The 22,375-nt window shown below is 39.4% G+C and overlaps 2 protein-coding genes across 2 annotated transcripts in view; one reads left to right on the top strand and one right to left on the bottom strand.

Annotated features, from left to right (window-relative positions):
• tm9sf2 (transmembrane 9 superfamily member 2) overlaps window positions 1-13,234 on the top strand; it is a 29,460-nt gene extending 16,226 nt beyond the window's left edge. The window contains exons 6-17 of the mRNA XM_039783468.1: window positions 1,713-1,837; window positions 2,607-2,715; window positions 3,619-3,698; window positions 3,862-3,970; window positions 4,256-4,388; window positions 6,937-7,056; window positions 7,223-7,280; window positions 7,427-7,586; window positions 7,968-8,119; window positions 9,361-9,472; window positions 11,607-11,778; window positions 12,692-13,234. Coding sequence (XP_039639402.1) covers window positions 1,713-1,837; window positions 2,607-2,715; window positions 3,619-3,698; window positions 3,862-3,970; window positions 4,256-4,388; window positions 6,937-7,056; window positions 7,223-7,280; window positions 7,427-7,586; window positions 7,968-8,119; window positions 9,361-9,472; window positions 11,607-11,778; window positions 12,692-12,759 — 1,398 coding nt within the window. The 3' untranslated portion in view covers window positions 12,760-13,234. The remainder of the gene's footprint in view (window positions 1-1,712; window positions 1,838-2,606; window positions 2,716-3,618; window positions 3,699-3,861; window positions 3,971-4,255; window positions 4,389-6,936; window positions 7,057-7,222; window positions 7,281-7,426; window positions 7,587-7,967; window positions 8,120-9,360; window positions 9,473-11,606; window positions 11,779-12,691) is intronic.
• A 1,060-nt stretch (window positions 13,235-14,294) lies between these two features.
• Window positions 14,295-22,375, bottom strand: part of pcca (propionyl-CoA carboxylase subunit alpha) — a 38,732-nt gene continuing 30,651 nt past the window's right edge. Inside the window, exons 18-21 of the mRNA XM_039783504.1 lie at window positions 17,117-17,170; window positions 16,291-16,431; window positions 15,470-15,547; window positions 14,295-15,248 (exon numbers count right to left, since the gene is read on the bottom strand). Of these exons, the coding sequence (XP_039639438.1) occupies window positions 15,180-15,248; window positions 15,470-15,547; window positions 16,291-16,431; window positions 17,117-17,170 (342 nt within the window). The 3' untranslated portion in view covers window positions 14,295-15,179. The remainder of the gene's footprint in view (window positions 15,249-15,469; window positions 15,548-16,290; window positions 16,432-17,116; window positions 17,171-22,375) is intronic.

Here is a 22,375-nt window from a genome sequence, read left to right as displayed (position 1 = left end):
ACTATCTGTCCAATCTGAGTTTTCTCTTGTACGACTAAGACAACTTTGAACGTATATGTTCCTTCCCAAGGCTATTTTGCATGAGGAGCTTAGCCCATAACGATTGTGATTGGTTTTAAAGAAATGCCAATAAACCAGAGCATGTTTTTCTCCCATGCCGGAATAGCCAGACCCTCCTCTGCAGCGCTGTGGAGAAAGTTTTGGCTTCACTTTTATACAGTGTGAGGAAGTGGAGACACGTCTTCCATCTTTTTTTACAGTCTATGCTGTAAACAGGCAAAACACTCCCGATGTACACTCACCTAAAGGATTATTAGGAACACCATACTGAAAAGTGTTTGGCCCTATCCTATCAATATGGGCAAACATTTCTAAAGAATTCTTCCAGCACCTTGTTGAATTAATGCAGTTCTGAAGGCGAAAGGGATCCCCCACACCATTACACCACCACCACCACCAGCCTGCCCAGTTGTAACAAGGCATGACGGATCCATGTTCTCATTCTGTTTACACCAAATTCTGACTCTGCCATCTGAATGTCTCAACAAAAATCGAGACTCCTCAGACCAGGCAACATTTTTCCAGTCTTCAACTGTCCAATTTTGCTGAGCTCGTGCAAATTGTTTTAGTGGAGATGAGTGGTACCCGGTGAGGTCTTCTGCTGGTGTAGCCCATCCGCCTCAAGGTTGTTCGTGTTGTGGCTTCACAAATGCTTTGCTGCATACCGCGGTTGTAACGAGTGGAGTCAAATTTGATCTTCTATCAGCTTGAATCACTCGACCCATTCTACTCTGACCTCTAGCATCAACAAGGCATTTTTCCTTTTTCACACAATTCATTGTAAACCCTAGAAATGGTTGGGCATGAAAATCCAAGTAACTGAGCAGATTGTGAAATACTCAGACCAGCCCGTCTGTTACCAACAACGATGCCATGCTCAAAGTTGCTTAGATCACCTTTCTTTCCCATTCTGACATTCAGTTTGGAGTTCAGGAGATTGTCTAGACCTGGACCACAGCCCTAAATGCATTGAAGCAGCTGCCGTGTGATTGGTTGATTAGATACTCTCATTAACGTGAAATTTAACAGGTGTTCCTAATAATCCTTTAGGTGAGTGTAATATGAAGCCTTGCAGAGAACGGATGAAAACCCAGTCGAAACTCGAAACCACTGCGCCCTAGTGTTAATAATACTAAGCTTGTATTTTACATATTAGAGTTTTTTTTTTTATTTGATGAACATGGCAGCTGATTCACAAAAATGAACTAAGTGGGTTTTATTTCCAAAACAAACAAAGGAAAAGTAAAACAACGGTAGTGGCGGTGGGCAAGTAACGTAGTCAGTGTATGCCCAAACACTGCGTAACACGACCACTGCAGCAAGCAAGTTTTAAGGCCCCTATGCATATGATTTTTATGTAAGTATAGCATCTGTCAGACTATTGTCATGGTATAAGTTTTAGTTTTTTTTTTTTTTTTAAACGTACCAATCCTGATGGAATTCATAATCTGTGGGTCAGATTTGATAGGGGGTAGACCGCGTGGTCAGCGGCATGCATCACTGTCAGCCGCATTGCCTTTTTTGATACTAGCACTTGTCTCAGTTGCCAAAGTCAGAATGGTTCATATCCTACACATAGATGTAACTGTATAACACATTATTACTTTATATATCTATGCTTTAAACCTTTGTGTCTTGGTTTTGTTTTCCAGTCTAACTTTAATGAAAAGGATGCTTTTTACATCTTTAACCATGTGGACATCACCATCCATTACCACATCGTTGAGCATGAACAACTGGGAGCACGATTGGTTGCTGCCAAGATTGAACCCAAAAGGTAATGAATGGCAGTTTTAGCTGATATGGATCTGATTTGGAGCTGTCCTATGTTACCGCTTTATGTATAATTTATAATTCATCCACCTGCCATACATTCCTGTCATACTGGTCATCTCCCCACTTATATATTGCATATATTGTTATGCACTGGTTATATTGTTTCATTTTTCTGAAACTCATACTGGTCATATTGTTTAATTGTTTAACTGTTTCATTTTTTTTATATGCATTTATATATAATTTTTGTTAAATTTACTGCACTTTCTAATGTGTATGATGTGTATGTGACAAAAATAAATCTTGATTTAATTTGATCTAGCCAGTTTTTATCTTAGTTTGTCGTTTGGTTAAAGCTTTAGTGCGTAACTTTTTGATATTAATGAGCGTCCGTTACATTCAAGCCATTGCCAAATGTTGCTACAAAGCTAATTAAGACTATCAGCTCCACACAACTCTCTCTGTATTTAGGGGTGCGGTGTGCACGGTCATGGAAGGCTTGTATCATGTGGACGCGCTGACGTGTTGTCATTACTTACAACCTCATGGGGGTGGCAGAAACTACGCACTATAGCTTTAACATTTGAGCCAGCTGTAGAACTTTTTATGGACACTAATGATGCTGTCCACAGACTAGTTGAATAGTGTGGTATTAATTAGTGTTCTTGTAGATTCTGCCTGTATTGTAATTAGATCTCAATATGCAAATTAGATAACTGGTGGACTTTGCTACTTTGATCTATTTCTTTTGTCTCTCTTTCTCTGTCCAGCTATGAAAACCCTAATGACAGCCCTGATTGTACTGGAGGGCCAAAGTTCCTGAAAAACAAACAAACGGGAGTGTTCAACATCCCATACACCTACTCTATCAACTTTGTGGTTAGTACAATAGTATCGTCCTGGTGTGTTTAATGCTGTCCATGTTTTTGTCATGTGCTCTGCCTTGTTTCAACTTTGTTCTCTGTAGCGGGGCACCAAAATTTGTAGTGTAATTTACAATAATTGGTACAAAAGATGAAGTAGAGTGAACGCACTCAACTTCGGGCTATCAGAAATAGTCAGTATTTCCCCAAGAAAATGTTACGGTTTTACACACACACACACACACACACACACACACACAACACCCCCCCCCCCACACACACACACACACACACACACACACACACAAACACACACACACACAAAAACACAAACGTTGGCCTGGTGGCTTACTAGGCCTGTACGATTATAGGAGAAAAACTGCAGCTGCTCTTAGCTGTCAGCAATCTTGGTGCCAAGAATGAGTGCGTCTCCTCTCCGCTTGCTCAGAGCAGGCCAACAGTTCTCTGCAATGGGCTTCTCCCACTGTGGTGCATCAAGCCATAAAGATATCAAACCAGTGCAGTCAAGGGAATAACCTCAGTGCGTCTTAGATAATTACCAGGTCACCGGTGTAATGCTGCATTTCATGCACACCAACACCAAAATAAAGCCCTAATGCAGTCATTAAGTCAGGCAACCTTTTGATAAAAACAGCAGCATGGAACCGTGAGCCTGCAATGTCGCTGCTAATGCTCTGCTATTAAAATACCTTTCAGCAGACCATATGGTACAGTCTTGTAGGTGTTTAGCGGGCCCTGATTGTTATTAGATGTATTTAGATAATGGAATGTAACTGCAAAACAGCAAGGTGTGTGTGTGTGTGTGTGTGTGTGTGTGTGTGTGTGTGTGTGTGTGTGTGTGTGTGTGTGTGTGTGTGTGTGTGTGTGTGTGTGTGTGTGTGTGTGTGTGTGTGTGTAGGAAGACAAGAATATTCGTTGGGCGTCTAGATGGGACTACATCTTGGAGTCAATGCCTCACACCAACATCCAGTGGTTCAGGTAAGACACACATATTAGTTAGATTAGTATTGATTTTTTTTTCTATTCGAATTAAATGCCCTAATGTCGGTTAGCTGACCCCTTGTCTCTAGGCAAAGAGATAATCCACATCAAATACAACAACAGCGATAACTGATTTGGCTTTGCTGTCTTTTATCCACAGCATAATGAACTCGTTGGTGATCGTGTTGTTCCTGTCTGGAATGGTAGCCATGATCTTGCTGAGGACTCTGCATAAAGATATCGCCAGATACAATCAGATGGACTCAGTGGTGAGTAGGCGTGGGACGGAATTCTTTTGTCAAAAGTTGAATAATATACTTCTAGAGACAATATATCATTTCGAGACATTTCTAAAAACTAATTGTTTTCTAAGAAGAATGCCCATCACAAGTCAGTCAGTCTGACATTTGTTTCATTTGTAAAGAAGTATGTATTTTCTGCTTTCGGTCTGGGGAAAAATAATCAATTTTAAAAATCGTCTCAAAAAAATCATGATGCATATGATTTTCGATTTGAGGTTCTCATCATATCTGCTCATCCATCTTGTTTTCCAGGAGGATGCTCAGGAGGAGTTTGGGTGGAAGTTGGTCCACGGAGATGTTTTCCGTCCTCCCAGGAAGGGCATGCTGCTGTCTGTTTTCCTCGGCTCTGGAACCCAGATCTTCATTATGACCTTTGTTACCCTTTGTATGTCTTTTTTTTTTTAAATCTTTATCTTCAACAAACTAGTACTGCCTGATAGACAGTGCCTGAAAGGTTCGTTGTTTCATTACTTGCTCTCGACATGCCATTAGCTTTCCTCTTCTTCTGTCCACTCTTTATTTCTGACACTTGATAATTAATGCTCCCTGACTCATTGGCTTGCCCATTTAAGTAAAAAAAAAAAGTTTAAAATACAAAACATGCAACTTCTTGTGGCATCAAATAATTCAGAAAAAATAGTTATTCATGCTTTGAAAAAGTGTAAAATTGCACAAATATCTTATTTTCCTCCCTGCCTCTCTTTTGAACAACTCAGGAAACACTTAATGTTGCTCTCCGAGCAATAACCGATTTTGAACATTATTTGTATTAGTTATATAATTTTTTTGCTGCTGCATTATAAGGAGGTGGCCATATGCTAGACACAATTCATAATGGAGTCAGTTTAAGAAAATGGCAGAAAGTCAGATGAGAGGTTGTAAACAAATCCCCCACTTTAAACATATTATCAAAGTTGAACTCTAAAAAATGATCAGCCATTAGCTTATCCCAAGTATAACGGTATCAGTATACGTATATCTGCTGAGGAGTATTAAGAAATGTCAGTAGAGTAAAGCCCTATTCGCACGGAATTGGTATAATCTTGGGACCTCACGTGATTTAGAAATTACCCCCCCATGTCTGAGTTTCGTGTGGCGTATTCGCACGGGAGAAGCGAAGCCCACTTTTACTGGAATTTACTCTTACTCATTTAGAAACCGTGTCTCCATTATGACATTTGTCCGCCAGAGAGCACTGACATGTCTATTTTTGCACTGAAAAATGTTCCGCTCAATACATATCTTGGGCACAGATCTTTTAATGACTAGACTTATGGGATTCTTATTGAAAATGTCAAGTGTTTCTGCTGAAATAAACAGTGGCCCGGTGGTGCAAAATGCAATGAGTCATCAAGATACTAGGCTCGCATTGCCAGACCTATCCCCACAGCGCTGTCTGGCTACAGGTCTGGGCGGCGCTCAGCTCTAAATGCAGCGATGGTGGCTCTGCAAAATAGTCTCGGGAAAGAACTTGTTTTGGTGGAACATTTGCACCCCGCAAAAGAAAACGCCACATACAATATTAAATAAAGTTTACTGTTCACACAATACAGTAATGTAAGCTATTTAAATTAGTTGGATACATGGTTAAACGTAATTTGCTTTTACCAGTGTATCGCTGTGTACTTCTTCCACAACAATCCCACCAATCAGTCTCAAAACGTTAGATAGATAGTAAATGCCTTAAACATATTCTTTGTAAATCTTAACAATCATTCCCCGAAAGAACCAAGCAGGCCTTCCTTGTTGAACAATCCAAATTTTCTTCTAAACTTGCCATCGAAGTTTGTTGTTGTTTCCCGAAGAGAAGAAGGGGTGGGCCATCCATGTGCCGGATGTCAGGCAATTATCCTAGAAAAGTTGTTCTGTTTGATCCAAACTACCAAGATACCAAACTGGCGCAGGCAAGGAAAATACCAGTCCACCACCGGTGTGGCATTGCGTTTTTTGCCGTATACCAACACGACAATGCCCAACATTTCACAAACCTAAAAAACACAGCAACATTTTAAGAAACGCGACTGCGCCGACTGGCTGTGTTAATATTATGGACTAATGATTCAACCATGCTAGACCGATCCAACTTTGGTCTATGGGAAAAAGGAATAGGGCTTTACTTCAGGAACCAGGGGTGTCCAAAATAGCTCCTCCCACTTTTCAACTCTATAAAGACAAAGGCGTAAGTGATTGGCTTAGTAGTATTCCATGACACATTCATGGCCAGTGAGCACATCTGTGGGTTGTTGTGGAAAATCTCTCTGGTGTTCGGTGATGAAGCTGGAAATTAAGATTGTCTGGAACACTGGAGTTGTCTTTGTTATTTTATTATTTCTCTTGCAAGTAGAAGGAGACCGTTTCACAGATTACCAAGCAGTCTGCAAAAGTGTTCAAAGAACGTAGGATTACACAGAGGTTTTATGGATTAGCATGCAGGGGGGACGGAGGGGCTGTGTCCTTGATGGCACAGCTGTTTATTATCAGTTAGCAACAGGGGAACGCCACAGACATACTATATTTAGTGTCATTCTAACAACTTCTTTAACTTTTCAACGTTCTACACAAGAACACAAGCAATAGCGTATTCGGTATTAAAGGTTTGTATAGTTGTTCTGTCTGAAGCGTACATGCAGTTACACATAACATTTCCAATACAGGGTTCTGTCCAGTCATGAAGAATGTTGTCCCTACATTTTCCATTTTGTAAAATATTGTGTTTTCTATTTTGTTGTGTTTTGTCAAATGTTGTTGTGTTCTGTTCTTTAGGGCCATACAAATCCAATATAAGCCAATATTTTATGATCAGGTTTTTAAACTCAAATATAAATATTGGTATTAGCCTAACAAAAGTCCAGTATCAGTGGGGCTCTATAACTGCCTTACTTATCCTAACTTCAAATGTGTAACATGTAATAATGAAAACCCCCTCTCTCCAGTCTTTGCCTGTCTTGGGTTCCTCTCTCCGGCGAACCGTGGGGCTCTGATGACATGTGCTGTTGTTCTCTGGGTTCTTCTGGGAACTCCTGCTGGATATGTGGCTGCTCGCCTCTACAAATGTAAGTGGGAAAGGAAACAGGGAGGTGTTTTATGTTGAAGGAAAAAAGAATATTGAGAAAAAATATTCCAGGTAGGGCTACAGCTACTGATTATTTTCATAATCCAGCTAATTTGATTTCTATAAATCCTTTTTTTTTTCTTTGTCTTTGTTTGGTTAATTGTCAGCTTTTGGAGGAGAGAAGTGGAAGACCAATGTTCTGCTGACAGCCTTCCTCTGCCCTGGGTAAGTACTGTTACGGATCGCTCAAACACTGAACATAATAATGGACACAACGCCAGGATATAAGTTTACTGCAGGACAAAGACACAACCACTTGATCTTGCTCTCTCACTGAATAACTTAACTTAACTCATCTAACACTCTTTCAGGGTGGTATTTGCAGATTTCTTTGTGATGAACTTGATCCTGTGGGGTGAAGGGTCTTCAGCAGCCATGCCATTTGGGACTCTGGTAGCCATATTGGCTCTTTGGTTCTGTATCTCAGTGCCACTTACCTTTATAGGAGCATACTTTGGCTTCAAGAAGACAGTAAGTAAATGTAAGTGGTGGTTTGCAAAAAAGAATGTGCTGTCCCAATGTTGTCAGTTAAGTACAGTAAGTAGTACTGAAGTAAAAAAAATAACCAAATGTGAAAAAGAATACAATACTACGGCATTACTAATTAAGTTGCTGGAAGTGTCTGTAGCTCGGTCAAACATTGTCTGTGTTGTTATGTTCTGTCATTATGAAGATTTCATTTTCCCTCCGCTCTAATGTGAGTAAACCAACAAGAATGTGAAGAGGTATACTGTGGTTCAAAATCTGATGTATGTGATTTTTAAATTGTTTTCTGAGTGACTATTTCAGGGTGTACCTGTCTGAATGTTTGATTCTCTCTCTCTCTTTCTCTGCTGTGACTGAATATTTAAGGGTATTGAGCACCCAGTGCGGACCAATCAGATTCCTCGTCAAGTCCCAGAGCAGTCATTCTACACGAAGCCTTTCCCTGGTATCATCATGGGAGGAATTCTGCCTTTTGGATGTATATTTATTCAGCTTTTCTTCATTTTAAACTCCATCTGGTGAGAATAAAAAAAAAATAATTATTCATAGAAAGCCAGAATGCTTCTTGCGACCTCCGTCTTTGCTACTACATTTAAGTATGGAAAGCTAAGAACAGAGCTGTGGGGAGTTAGTTCTCTTCCCAGCTGTCACCTTTAACTGCTGGGGGCTGGCTGACTTACATTATCAATGTATTACTGTTTAAAGGACACAAAACCAGTGTTTTTACAATATCTTCATGCTGACTTGCTCATATTAGTAAAGAAATATGATGAAAAAGTTATACAAAATTAGTCTCATGTAGCTTAACCATTTTGTAATTACCAATGTGTAGTTCATTTATATAAATATTTTAATAGAAAATAATGAAAATGCTTTTAATAACTTCCGTGAAAGTGGCTCAAATGAAATACCAAAATGTATCACTACACAGGACACACCTGTTCACATGGGATTTTAGTGCTTGATGTATTTTTCCAGTAGTAGTCAAGGGTAGTTTTACTGTACATTACTGTAATTTCAGCCAGATAGTGTTAGAAATCATGCTATGAATAATATATGAACAGAATTTTCTAATTACCTACAGTTTGGTAAGTTCAGTGTTACTGAAGTGGAGATTTCTGGCTCAGAGTCTGAGAACAAAACCTTTGAAGATATGGATTAAAAAATTCATACATTTTGAAGACACTACAATAGGGTAAATATATTTTAACTAATAGATATCCCTATGAAAGTTGCCCAGTTGATTACTTACATTAAGACAATTATTTCTGAATCTCAAAGTTTTCTGAAATTTTTGTTTTAATATGCAAATAAGGAATTATCTAATGCAAACTTTTGAGGAATTTAGGAGAAATCTACAGGTGCAAATAGACAAAGTTTTTAGTAAAATAAACACCTAAATGTGTATGTTTTTTTCCCCACTAGTCTGAAAGAAGAAATGTTATAGAACATAATAGCCCATAACCTCAACATTGAAAAATGATGGGTAACCCTTTACTTAAAGGTATCTACATAACAGTGACATGACACTGTCATGACACAGTCATGACACATTAACCCTAACCATAACTTGTCATGACAAAAACCGAATGACACTAAAAGAAGCATTATGTCAAACGTTTATGACTTGTTTATAATGTTTGACACGTTCATGACAGTGTCATGTCACTCTTATGACATACCTTCAAGTAAATTGTAACCAAATGATGTTTAGCCTATAGTGTCTCCCCTTAAGGACATATCTCTGCCTGTCATCTAGGTCCCATCAGATGTACTACATGTTTGGCTTCCTTTTCCTTGTCTTCATTATCCTGGTCATAACCTGCTCTGAGGCCACCATCCTGCTCTGCTACTTCCACTTATGTGCTGAGGTAAACAACATGATCAATGCAATACTGACAATCATCTTTATGTTTCAGGGATGATATTAACACTGGCATTTTTGTATTGAAGCCGTTAGCATCAGCTATTAATTTTAGATTTGTCCAGTTTAATGCATAAAAGTACTGTTACTGCTGATTATATCATTGTGGCAGGAAATAATTGTTGCCAATAAGTTTGCAGGTGTTCAACAGCCTGATCATGGACTGCAAATGCAATGGAGGGTAATACTGAAAATCACTAGGAATTAGCTAGAATGTTATTAGGGAAAAACACAATTTATTTAGAGTAGGAATCTGCAATTTGCAGATTATCTATATTGTGTTTTATTTCACCGATGAAGTTAAAGGGTAACTACCATTTGTTTTTTTTCCAACCTATGCGCCATTTCCGTATGCATTTGTTTCTAACCGACTGATGTGACCACAAATCTTTGAATTGGTCCGGTATTGAGCGAGATCGCCGGCGCCAACCGAGCTACAATGTAACCTAATGGGGCAATTGTGGAGCCTTGCTTTTTGTCCAATAAAAGTGATTTTTTTTTTTTTGCTATTGATAGGCTCAGATTGTTACTAAAAGTGTTTGACAACATCATTGATCTCAGGACGTGACTTTTTGTCTGAAGACAGCGGTGTGGAGAGTGAGACGAGAAAAAGGCGTTACGGAGTAGGGTACAGAAATGATAGGCTCCTGTTATCTAAAAGATTTTCACAGTAATGGCTAAATTTTTAAATGATTTCGACAATGTGGCTAAGGTTGTTATAGTTCGATGACCATATGTAGGCTATTCTCTATAGAGAGAGAGAGAGAGAGAGAGAATCAGTATACTTCATCCGTAGACTATAGCCTGCTCTGGTTCAAATGAATACGGGCGGCCATCCAATTATAACGATCTCATCCACATTGTCGAAATCATGTAAATATTGAGCCATTACATTGAAAATCTTTTAGATAACAGAAGCCTATAATTTCTGTAGCCTACTCTGTAACAAGAGACTACCTGAACGCCTTTTTCTCGTCTTGCGTTTCACTTTCCACACCGCTATCTTCGGACAAAAAGTCACATCCTGAGATAGATAATATTGTCAAACACTTTTAGTAACAAGCTGAGCCTGTAAGTAGCACAAAAAAAATCACTGTTATTGGATAAAAAGCAAGGCTCCACAATTTCCCCATTATGTTACATTGCAGCTCGGTTCGCGCCGGCTCGTCATTACTTAATACTGGACCAAATTCAAAGATTTTTGGTCACATCAGTCTATTAGACACTACCCAGGTTGGAAAAAAAATGGTAGTTACGCCTTAATTAATTAAAAAGCGCGCTACGCTACAGCTCTGTAAGCAAAACTTGCAATCAAACTGTTAGCATATTAAAACTTCGGGTTTTTATTTATAAATTTTTTGTGTATTATGTTTAAAGTTTCAGTTTTATTTAATAATTGCTTAAAGCATTTAAACAAACTTGTGTGTTGGAGTTTGTAACATTCCAAAATGTTAATTTTGACCAGAGTATTTTCATTTTTACGGTAAATGCATATCAGTTCCAAATATCTTTTTTTTTAATTAAATACTAATTATTGGTATCGGCCCTGAAAAAACAATATCGGTCGACCCCTAATTTAGAGTCTAAAGAAGTTAATTTACTCATTTAAAATGCTGAATTTATCTGCGGTTACAGTTTGATTTTATTCAATTGATTTGACATTCGTTTTTTTGACATTTGACAAATCTAAAGATGCATATAGCAATAAAACTTTAATTTTTGTCCCAATAAATTACACTATCCAGGAACTGATCTAAAAGTGAACTTTATTTTTTGAATACAACCGAAATCCCAAATCCTAAAATATCTGTATATGGTCGTGTTTAGAACTTAACCCCAACCCCTTTACGCCTAGGAGCAGGAGATTGTGACATGAGGTGTGAGGTTGATGGTCGACAAACCAAAGGATGCCTTGACATGTTTGCATTAGTTTAAATTAGATTTTGTTCTAACTTCTGACTCCCCCAATATTGACAAGCAGTTCATGGCTCTGTATGACAGGGGCCTCTCGCTTTTTTAACCCTTCAGTTAGTGTGCGTCTTCCCTTACATCTCCACTTTGGCTGTTTGTCCTCTTCACAGGACTACCATTGGCAGTGGCGTTCGTTCCTGACTAGCGGCTTCACTGCAGTCTATTTCCTGGTCTATGCCGTTCATTACTTCTTCTCTAAGCTGCAAATCACTGGACTGGCCAGCACCATCCTGTACTTTGGATACACCATGATCATGGCTCTCATCTTTTTCTTATTCACAGGTAGGTGTTTATATAAAAAAAGAAAAGATGGGAAGGATGAGGGTTGAAGTGTTTTTCCATTTTGAATTTTCATGGCTGGTTAAAAGGAAGAGGGTGGAAAATCTCGCAATGGAAGGAGGTATTTTTTATGGCTATTATTTATTATAAAACGCTACATTACATCACTACCAGCAAACTTCACAGAGAAAATTAAGGAAAAACAGCATCACCGATCTGTTTATCTGAATATTCTCTGGTCTAGCTCAGCTAAAAACACAATACGGATCCGCCAGTTAGCATGTTGTTCACTACTGAGCCTGTTTGTACCGACCACTGTGTATATTGATCTGTTCAACTGACTTTAGCATTTTAGATAACCCGCTCGACTGTCCTGCTGTTACAGACATGAACTAACCAAAGGAGGTTGCCTTGTCAATAGTCTCATGGCAGTACGTCGCTGCAGAATGAATACACACATTTGTCTTATTTTTTTGGCATTAAAAAAAGGATTTTCCTGGCCTGGCGGGGGTTCCCACAGGCCTGTACAGGGAAACAATGGTCCTTTTACCATTCCACAATGATGGAGTTTTATTAAACGGAACCATTTGCATGCTTGGCTTAATAAAAGAAAATAATACAAGTGCATTTTTTTGTTGTGTTGAGAACCTAGTTTTAGTCACAATCCACACAGATTTTATGCATTGGATTCCTGGTCAGCTGAGTTCTAAGAAAAGCTGTACTATTAAACAGTACGTCTCGTAGTGTCCTGAACTTGCAATGTGATAAAGTGCTTAAAATGAAATAAATGACATACTGATGTTAAGTCATTGGCCACTGTCCCTCAACCTCACGTGTATGCAATAATGAATTGATGTTGTGCTATGGGTCAAGAAAAACTTCATATAAATCAAAGGTGTATTTTCTCTGTCCTCAGGTTCAATTGGCTTCTTTGCCTGTTTCTGGTTTGTTACCAAGATCTACAGTGTGGTTAAAGTGGACTGAAGGATCCAAACACACATCAGACTATATATGGCTGGAGGTTGCTTTCTCCCACTAACCTCTGGAATATTCAGCACTGTCAAAATGAACTGAACAATACAATCTGAATCTTCAACTCCTCGTTTCTTCAAGCAGAGAGGACTCTGCCTCCGACAGACATTTTTCTTTGTGTGCCTATGCTGTTTGTGTGTGAGCATTTGTACAGTACACTGGGTTGTAATATTGAACATACAGTATCTATCTGCTAAATGATTCATAACTCTACAAGCCTGTTCACAGTATTTGACACAAAGAGAGTTGGATCATACCTTGCCACCTTCATACAGTTCAGTGACCCACAGCTGGACTGCCAAAGACTGTGTCAGCTATCATGTCATGCATTTTAGGTTTATTTTATGATCCATGCACTCTGAGTTTGCGGATGTAGTTGAAAATTGTAGTCAGACAAATAAAGCTGCGAGGCTCTGCTTCTTAACAGCTTCTTTCGCAGACTGGTTGTGTTCAATTATACAGTGGTATGAAATTGCCCTTGTCACCATTTTGTGTGCAACATGTTGCACATTGTGTCCCAAAATGTGTCTACGTGCACATTCCAACACCAAATATGTCAAAATGGGTCAATACAGCTGTTCCAGTCTTAAAGCTCCTCCCAGTGCAGCAGAGAAATGCAGCCTACTTTTGTTTAAATTTGAGGGACACCGCCATGGAGTGCTTTGGGGTCAGCAACGCCTTCAAATTATTGTGGTACAGTTTTCATTTATTTCTCTGAAGTCGGGGGATATGATGAATCCCGTGCTGATGATTTGGGTTCAGCCAACCAGCCTTCAGTTCTGGGATTGACAGATTCTACAATTCTGCATGCCTTGAAAGAGAGCCACTGAAATAAAAGCGCTGCAGTTTACCAGCCTTCATGAAGCAGGGCCAGATTAACCTTTTTTCAGAAAAGGATTGTATTTCTGATTAGTAAAAAAAAAAGCCAAAGTCAAGTCCCACTTTGGTGCTGGCCTTTGTTCCATGAAGGGCAACATAACAATCGTGATGTCAAGTTGTTAGAATACACCCGTCCCTTTTCCCAGCATCCACTTGTTAATTATATTACATTTACGCCTCAGCGAGGACTTCTCAGCTACCTATTTTGGTGTCCATTGTGTACAATAAGCAGAGGTAGAAAGAGTACAAAAATATTCTACTTAAGTAAAAGTACTATTACTTTGATGAACTTTTATTTAAGTACACGTAAAATTACCAGTATAAAAATCTACAAGTAAACTCAAGTAGATCATTTAAAATTTACTCTGAGTAAAAGTTAGTTACTTTTCAACAGGGGAGGATTTTCTCTTTTATTTATACTTTATTAATTAAAAATCAATTTATTTAATTAATTAAAAATCAGTCTTGTGATTTGAAAAACTCAGAAAAGCAACAAAAACCTTTAAAAAAAAAAGAAGCAAATTAAAGTGACAAAAACCTTTAAAAAAGAAAAAATTCCAAAATCTCATTTGGATCAAACTATAAGTAATTCCATGCCAGCACAGGTGTTTTATATTCTATTTCTTTTTTTATTATACAATTGTGTGTCCAAGTCCTGTCAGTCCACAGCTAAAGAGTAATTAAAACTGACATTCATTCACATGAGCATCATATCATACACATCATATACTCTGTCATATTGAGGCATATCTTATTTTAACGGTTGTTTCTGATGTAGCCAGACAGCAGTTCAGTCAGAGTTACTGTTTGTGGAAAAGAAGGAGCACTTTATTGGTTGTATGTAGTGTGTCTTAAAATGTCAGTTCAACCAAATTACAACAGACATTTTGTTCTACTTGCCTTGAGTGGTATCGGGCAATGCACATAGTTTTGGTTTTCTGCGATAAGATTTTAAGATATCCGTCTCTGAGATTTCTGCCTCCACTCTAATACAATGGAGGTTAATGGAACTCTTTTTGGTGCTCGAATCATAGAAAAATGACATTTGAAAAACTCATCAGCAGCTCCATGTCCAGCAGCAGCTGACATTTGCTATGTAGATATCTCAAAACCTTGGCACATAAATCAAAACTATCTGCAAAGAAAGACAACATAGAGGTAAAAACAGGTTTTTCTGTAATATAACAAAAACTAATAATCAGGTCTGGAAAACACATACAGGAGAGCGATTATTTGTTTTAAGATAGCTGCATCTAAACAAGCAACATTATTGAGTTTGACATGAAGAAAACATTGGTACACTGCTGATACAGCTCAGCTCTGAGTCACCATCAGGGAAACTAAACTGTGCTGGGGGCCACTCTGGAGACTGACCACTGGCAAGATAAATCAAGCATCTGTTATTGTCCAGTCTGTTTGCCAATGTGGCTCTTCAGAGGGGAGTAAGGCTCATCCTGGTGCTGATGTTACATATCAAAAGAAAAGCTTGGGTTTTATTCAAGCTCTACCAGCAGGTCTCCTTCTCCCACCGTCTCCCCTGGCTTACAATGGACACTCTTCACCTGGGGGGCAGGAACACACACACACAGAGCAAGGTTTTTATAAGTAAGTACACACACATAAATAAGTGTCTAATCTACCTCCATGATTATCAATTTGCTCCCAATAACTGCATCATCTGTGGACCTGGTGCTGCTTCTTTATATTCATTAGCAGGGATGCACTGATCTTAGCAACACACCCATAATACGATAACAACAGCGTCAGTGTTTCATGTTGTTACCTTTGCTTGCTTGACGGCAGTCAAACTGTTCTGCATCTTCATTGCTTCTATCACACAGATCTCCTGACCCTCTGCAACCTACAACCACACACACATTTTAACAATATATTTATGTCCGCAAAGAAAGAACCAGGACAAGGACACAAATATGAAAGGTGCCGTAGAATACGTACGGATGGCTTAGTAGCATTTACAGAGTCCACCCATAATGTTTGCAGTTTGTTACTCAGTACAGTAAAACATAACTGAAAAGTTAAGCTCATCAGGGCACCTACAACAACCACTGCTCACTCAAATCGTGTTTGGATGGAAAAAACGGAGGTGTGTATTGCAGCACATGCACTACATAGTGGACTTTTAAGGTGGACACCTTAAAATACTGTACCACCCATACTTGAAAGTTGAACAGGTTGCTCTAAAATCACAGGTATGATGCAATAACAGCATCCACTTCTCTGGTTTCAGGCTTTCCACCAGACTTGGAAACCTGGCTGCAGGGAGTTGATCCCATTCAGCCACAAGAGGTCCAATACTGATTTGGGAGTGATGAGGTTAGTGTTTCAGCATTCCCAAAGTGGGAAAACCATTTCTTTATGGAGCTGGCTTTGTGCATGTTGAGACACAAAATGGACAAATCCACTCTGTTGACACAATGTTGGAAGCACACTATGATCTAGATAATTATATTATAGCTATACATTAGTCTGCAACTAGGAATATCAGTTTGTTGTCTCTCTTGTAACATCGAGTTAAGTGGATAAAGATTACCCAGGCAGTGAAATCAGGTATTTTGTAAACCTCTACATATTGAGGTGTGTTACCGGATCTCCAGGCTTGACGGACACAGCTACCACTGTGCCTGGCATCGGTGAACGCAGGATACTGCTGGTGTCTTCTGGAACTTTTTCTGGCATGTAGGAGTTAAACTCTGCAGCCAACTTAGACAGAACGCGAACCTTAAACTAAAGAAAAACAACAGTATAAGAAACACAAGCAAGATGTGTCTTGTACGGCAATATGATCAAGAGGAAAGATGGGAAGGGAAACAACCAATTTAACATAGCAAAGTGTTTACAGCTCTTGCTGAGTACAAGGTAGAATTTATCCTAATTCTTTCCTTATACAATTATCAGTATACAGGGAACCAAATTCTTCAGGGCAACAGTTTACGCTATAAAACAAAGAATAGTAGAAAAGACAGCATTTTGTGGCTCCAGAGGAAGTCATTTGATAAATGTCCTCAAGTGATGTAACTTTACATTGAATTACAACCATGGATCACTTGGAGAACAACAATTAACATGTTAATTAAGGTTTCACTTGGTCTATCAATGCAATTTACAAACTGCAAGCAAAGTACATATATTTGTCTTTTGTGCTCATCTCAATTGATGCACATTATTTGTCAACATTTACTTACAAAATAGTTTATGGAATTATGGCACATTTACTCAACAACACTTGCCAACATTCTCTTCACTTACACATCCTTTGATGCTACTGGTTGAGGTAAAAATGACCACGTTCCTTAACATTACACTCTGCACTCTGCTTGCATAGCATGAGGACTAGAGACAGCAGCCTGTGTGATTAAGTGTACCTGTATGTGATTATGCGAATATAATTCCTGCAGACATGCAGCCTTACCGATGTGCCAAGGTACTGCAGGAGAATCCTTCCAGAAGCATCTCTGGACAGACACTAAAACAAAAGACAAAATATCACCTGCACTACATCAGTAGCCTCGAGAACTTTTTAACCCTCATGCCCTCTTCGGGCATTTTTGTACATTTTTCTCAAGTTTTTTTTTTTCATTTTGTGATCATTTTTGCTGTGTTACTGCTTATGGCATGACATTTTGTAGAAACCTCTCTTTTTAGTCAAATTTTTTTAAATCCAGTGCGTTTTACTCTTACATGTTTTTTATACTTAAATGATTCATTTTGTACCCTCTGGACACCTTCGAGGCAAAAATGGCCACGCACACAAAAACTGTTATTAAATCATCATATATCAATATTTTTTTTTGCTTTTTTTCATAAATCACTTAAACAACTTCTAATTTAATCAAAACTACCAAACATTCAATAATTTTCAGGATTTTAACCCTTTAAATGCCAGTTTATTTATTTGAAGTATTGCATTATTTATTACAAAAAAACCCCACAAAAAATGATTTTTTTTCCCATATAATGAATAATATGTAGATGGGGCTTTGGTGGTGATTAGAGGCTTGGATATGTCAAAGATAAGCAACAAAATTAATTTGATGGCATTAGTATTTTTTATGTAGTTCCAGATACTCCCTTTGGACACCTTCGAGGCAAAAATGCCCCATTGACTTCCATTATAACCACATTGATCTCACTGCCTTTAAAACCATGCATTCTGTAATGTCATATTTGACATTTTTACAGTATTTCCATACTATTTTTTTCCAGTTATATTATGGAGCTGCGTGTGTGTGTGTGTGTGTGTGTGTGTGTGTGTATAAATCTGTAAACCAATGACAATTTTAGGGGTGAAAAAATGTGCACCTTACTTTTGCCAGTTATATTATGGAGCCGTGTGTGTGTGTGTGTGTGTGTGTGTGTGTGTGTGTGTGTGTGTGTGTGTGTGTGTGTGAGAGAGAGTTTGTGTAAATCTGTAAACAAACAATTTTAGGGTTGAAAAAAGCGCACCTTACTTTTGCCAGTTATATTATGGAGCCGTGTGTAAACTGTGTCTGTGTGTGTGCGTGTGTGCATGCGTGTCTGTGTGTGTGTGTGTGTGTGTGCGCATGCATGCGTGTCTGTGTGTGAGAGAGAGTTTGTGTAAATCTGGGTAAAAAAAGGGCTTCTTTTGAAGGATGCATTTCATGTGTCTTTGAAGACGTGCTTGAATGAAAACATTGTCTCCTGCATTTGCTGTAAACAAAAACAACTATTAGTGTGTTCATGCACCTGGCTATAGAGAAGGAGAAAGACCTGGAGCAAAGAGAAGGAGCCTTTATCTTCCAGCCAACTGCAGGACTCATCTGAAGATGACAAGTTTCCGGAGTCTGACACAAAATGGTCACTGGTGTCCTCCAATTCTGTGAGTGCCTCTAACCCTTCCTCTGAAAGTGGAGAGGACACTGAAGATCCTGTCCATCCTAACATTGAATGGACAGTGAAGAATTGGCAAGTCTGGTCTCCATCTAATACTGAGATGCTGCGCAACATTCAAGCACCGACCGGCATGATGCCAGAGCCCACGAGATATGCCATATCAAGAATCCATGATGTGGCATCCTCTTTCCACCTTTTCTTCATTCCTGACATGATCCAGCTGATTCAGGAAATGACAAACTTACACGGGAGGCGTTCAATCTCAGGATGGAGTGATGTGGATGCTCAAGAGATTTTAACATACATGGGACTTCACACTTGGCAGGTGTGTACCGGTCCAAAGGGGAAGCCCCGCGGAGCCTGTGTGATTCCCATAGTGGGAGACCAGTCTTCAGGGCCACCATGTCCCACAGCGGCAGTTTACAGCACATGCAGGAGACAATGTTTTTATTCAAGCATGTCTTCAAAGACACATGAAATGCATCCTTCAAAAGATTCCTTTTTTCAGCCATAAAATGATCAATGCTTGCTTACAGATTTACTCACACACACACACACACACACACACACACACACACACACACACACACACACACACACACACACACACACACACACACACACACACACACACACACTAACTGCCAGAAATACAAATGATTTCATGCATCGGCCTACAGGGGCAAAATGGTTGAATCTGGTGGAATACTGTAAAAATGTCAAATATGACCAATTCAAAATGAAATGCTGACATTATAGAATGCATTGTTTTATACTGTAAAGGCAGAGAGATAAAAACATGTGGTGTCAATGGAAGTCAATGGGGCATTTTTGCCTCGAAGGTGTCCAAAGGGAGTATCTGGAACTACATAAAAAATACTAATGCCATCAAATTCATTTTGTTGCTTAGCTTTGACATATCCAAGCCTCTAATCACCACCAAAGCCCCATTCCGCTATGATTTATATGGAAAATAATTAATGTTCTGTTGGGTTTTTCATAAATAATAATTGCTTTAAAGAATTCAACTGGCATTTAAAAGGGTTAAAATCGTAAAAACCTATTGAATGTTTGGTAGTTTTGAACAAGTTAGAAGTTGTTTAAGTAATTTATGAAAAAAAAGCAGAAAAACATATTGATATATGATGATTTAATAACAGTTTTTTGGACATGGACATTTTTGCCTCGAAGGTGTCCAAAGGGAGTATCTGGCACTATGTAAAAAATACTAATGCAATCAAATAAATTTTGTTGCTTATCTTTGACATATCCAAGCCTCTAATCCCCACCAAAGCCCCATCTACATATTATTCATTATATGGAAAAAAAAATCATTTTTTTTTTTTTTTTATAAATAATGACATACTTCAAATAAATAAACTGGCATTTAAAGGGTTAAAATCCTGAAAATGATTGAATGTTTGGTAGTTTTGATTAATTAAAACTACCAAAGTTGTTTAAGTGATTTATGAAAAAAAAAGCAGAAAAAAAATATTGATATATGATGATTTAATAAGTTTTTGTGTGCGTGGCCATTTTTGCCTCGAAGGTGTCCAGTGTTATTTTTTTTAAGGAGGGCATGAGGGTTAAACACTGATGATTTTATTTTTTGAATCTGTTTTTTTTTTAAGCTCTTACGGTGTGCTTACTGTAAGGTAAAAAAAGATAAGAGTGAAGCTACAACGATCTAGACTGTAAACCCAGCCCGATCAGCCAGCGATTTGATTGGCTGGAAACCTGTACGTTTATCCATCCTGCTTCCGTTACAAATTTGGGGGGACCAATCACAAACTGGCTTATCCACCTGGCGCGCTATTGGGGGTTTAACACGATGACAATAGAGAAGCGACCAAGCAGCTTTTTGTTTACATTCAACAAGACAACGAAGTGCAGCACTCTATGGCAGCAACCCGTTGATGCCGCGATCGCTGCTACGTCACCTGGATCGTTGGTCTGATTGGTTGAAGGACTATCCAATTGCGTACAGAGTCATTTGAACTATGCCTGTTGATCACGCCTCTTGTGCAGAGAAAATACAGAGCAGACTCCCCGAGCTCGGTCTGGTGATAGCCAGACTAACAATGATGAGGTGTGCTGCACTATGGAGTAACGTCTAATTGGGGATTTCCACTGAATGCAGAACATCTGTGGACCGGCTCCGCTGCGTGTCGGCTGCGTGCTCCGCCGTCCGTCAATACCCATTAGGTCCGGATTTGTTGCGGCACGGTTGCCATGACCGACAGCTGTAGTCATGAGGACCCACAAGATCTCGTAAATTCACGTAGAATAGAACCACAAAACCCGAAACAGTTTGTTTCCATCCAGAGGAGTAGAGGGGAAACAACTCTGCGCTGTGTTTTCAAGGTGTAGTGCAGGGAAATAGGATTAGTGTTGACGAACTGACCGAAGAGCCGGTTAATTAACCCGACTCGTGTCACTGAACCGGGAATATCTGTTCCTGTTTTTTTCCTTTTACCTCATTTGTGCCGTTGTGTGTAGCTGGTATTCTTGTATGTAGCTGGTATTCTTCTGCTACTGTGTGTAGTAATCTAGCTCATTAGCGCCTCCACTGGAGTTGTTGGTGGTAGAATCAATCAGGAAATTAGCTACCTAGACTACTGAACGAGACCGAATGTAACCGTGCAACCGGCTGGCCCGCTCGAGTCATGTAATCAAGCGGTGTCTTGGTTCTCGGCAAGTTTGAGTTATTAACCAAGCCTTGTTTCTGGTGCATCTTAGGTGATTGTGTTCATGGCAATTCACACATTATCGATAGGGAAGTACATCACATACAAATACACGTAATGTTACCTTGGTAGTTATGTGAAGTTAAATGTTAGAAGTGAATGTTGCTACATGGTAGTTACAGGAGACCACCCAGCAGGCTACCGAATGTAACCATGGCCATTGCGCGAGTCTAGTGTCGTTAAGTATGAGTGTGTAAATCGTATGTTGAGACCGAATGTAACCGCAACCGCTCGAGTCTTCCGTGGTGTCTTGGTTCCTGGCAGGGGAAGTAAACGCACGATGATCAAGTTGGATTTTCCAGCTCGCTCCATTAGTGGTGAAGGAGTTAGCTAAGGCAAACGCTAGCAATGCTAAGCCTACGTCACGACCAAACGTTAGCGATTGGTTATGGCAGATCCAGAGTGGCTCTGGGCAATAGTTTTAAACTTCAACAAAGTACCTGTCTTCAAAGGAAGTTAACAATTGTCAATGGAGAGCGGCCAGACAAATTAAATGTACGAGTAGGGGTGGTGCGGTTCATGAAAAAACAACCGAACCGCTCGGTCCGCTTGTCTCGGTTCGGAACGTGTGTGTGCCGCACACGCAATGTGGCCTCGTGCCCGTCAGGTGCCCCGTATGTGACCTCAGAGTGTTTCCCTTTCGCGCGAAAGAAGAGGTGTGGACAAGTTACCAACAAACCATACAGCGAAAGGCCGTGCAAAACATTTCAGGCCGTCATGCCAACCTGTATACTTTTTAACATCAATGTACGGTAACGTTTTTTCACTTGCTGAAGCAGCTGCAGTTTAGATCCTGTCGGGTCTCTGCAGTGGGCGGTGCTGCTCAGTTCTTCCAGCGAGAGAGAGAGAGAGAGACACACACACACACACACACACACACACACACACACACACACACACACACACACACACACACACACACACACACACACACACACACACACACACACACACACACACACACACACACACACACACAGAAAATGGAGGAGACGTATACAGGAGGGCCTGACAGCTACGGTCGTTGTTGTAAGTACAATGATAAGTCCAATAAGTACTTTATCAAACCG

The sequence above is a fragment of the Perca fluviatilis genome, chromosome 19 (assembly GCF_010015445.1).
Source record: "Perca fluviatilis chromosome 19, GENO_Pfluv_1.0, whole genome shotgun sequence".
Classification (NCBI taxonomy): Eukaryota; Metazoa; Chordata; class Actinopteri; order Perciformes; family Percidae; genus Perca; species Perca fluviatilis.
This window is presented reverse-complemented; position numbering and strand designations above follow the sequence as displayed.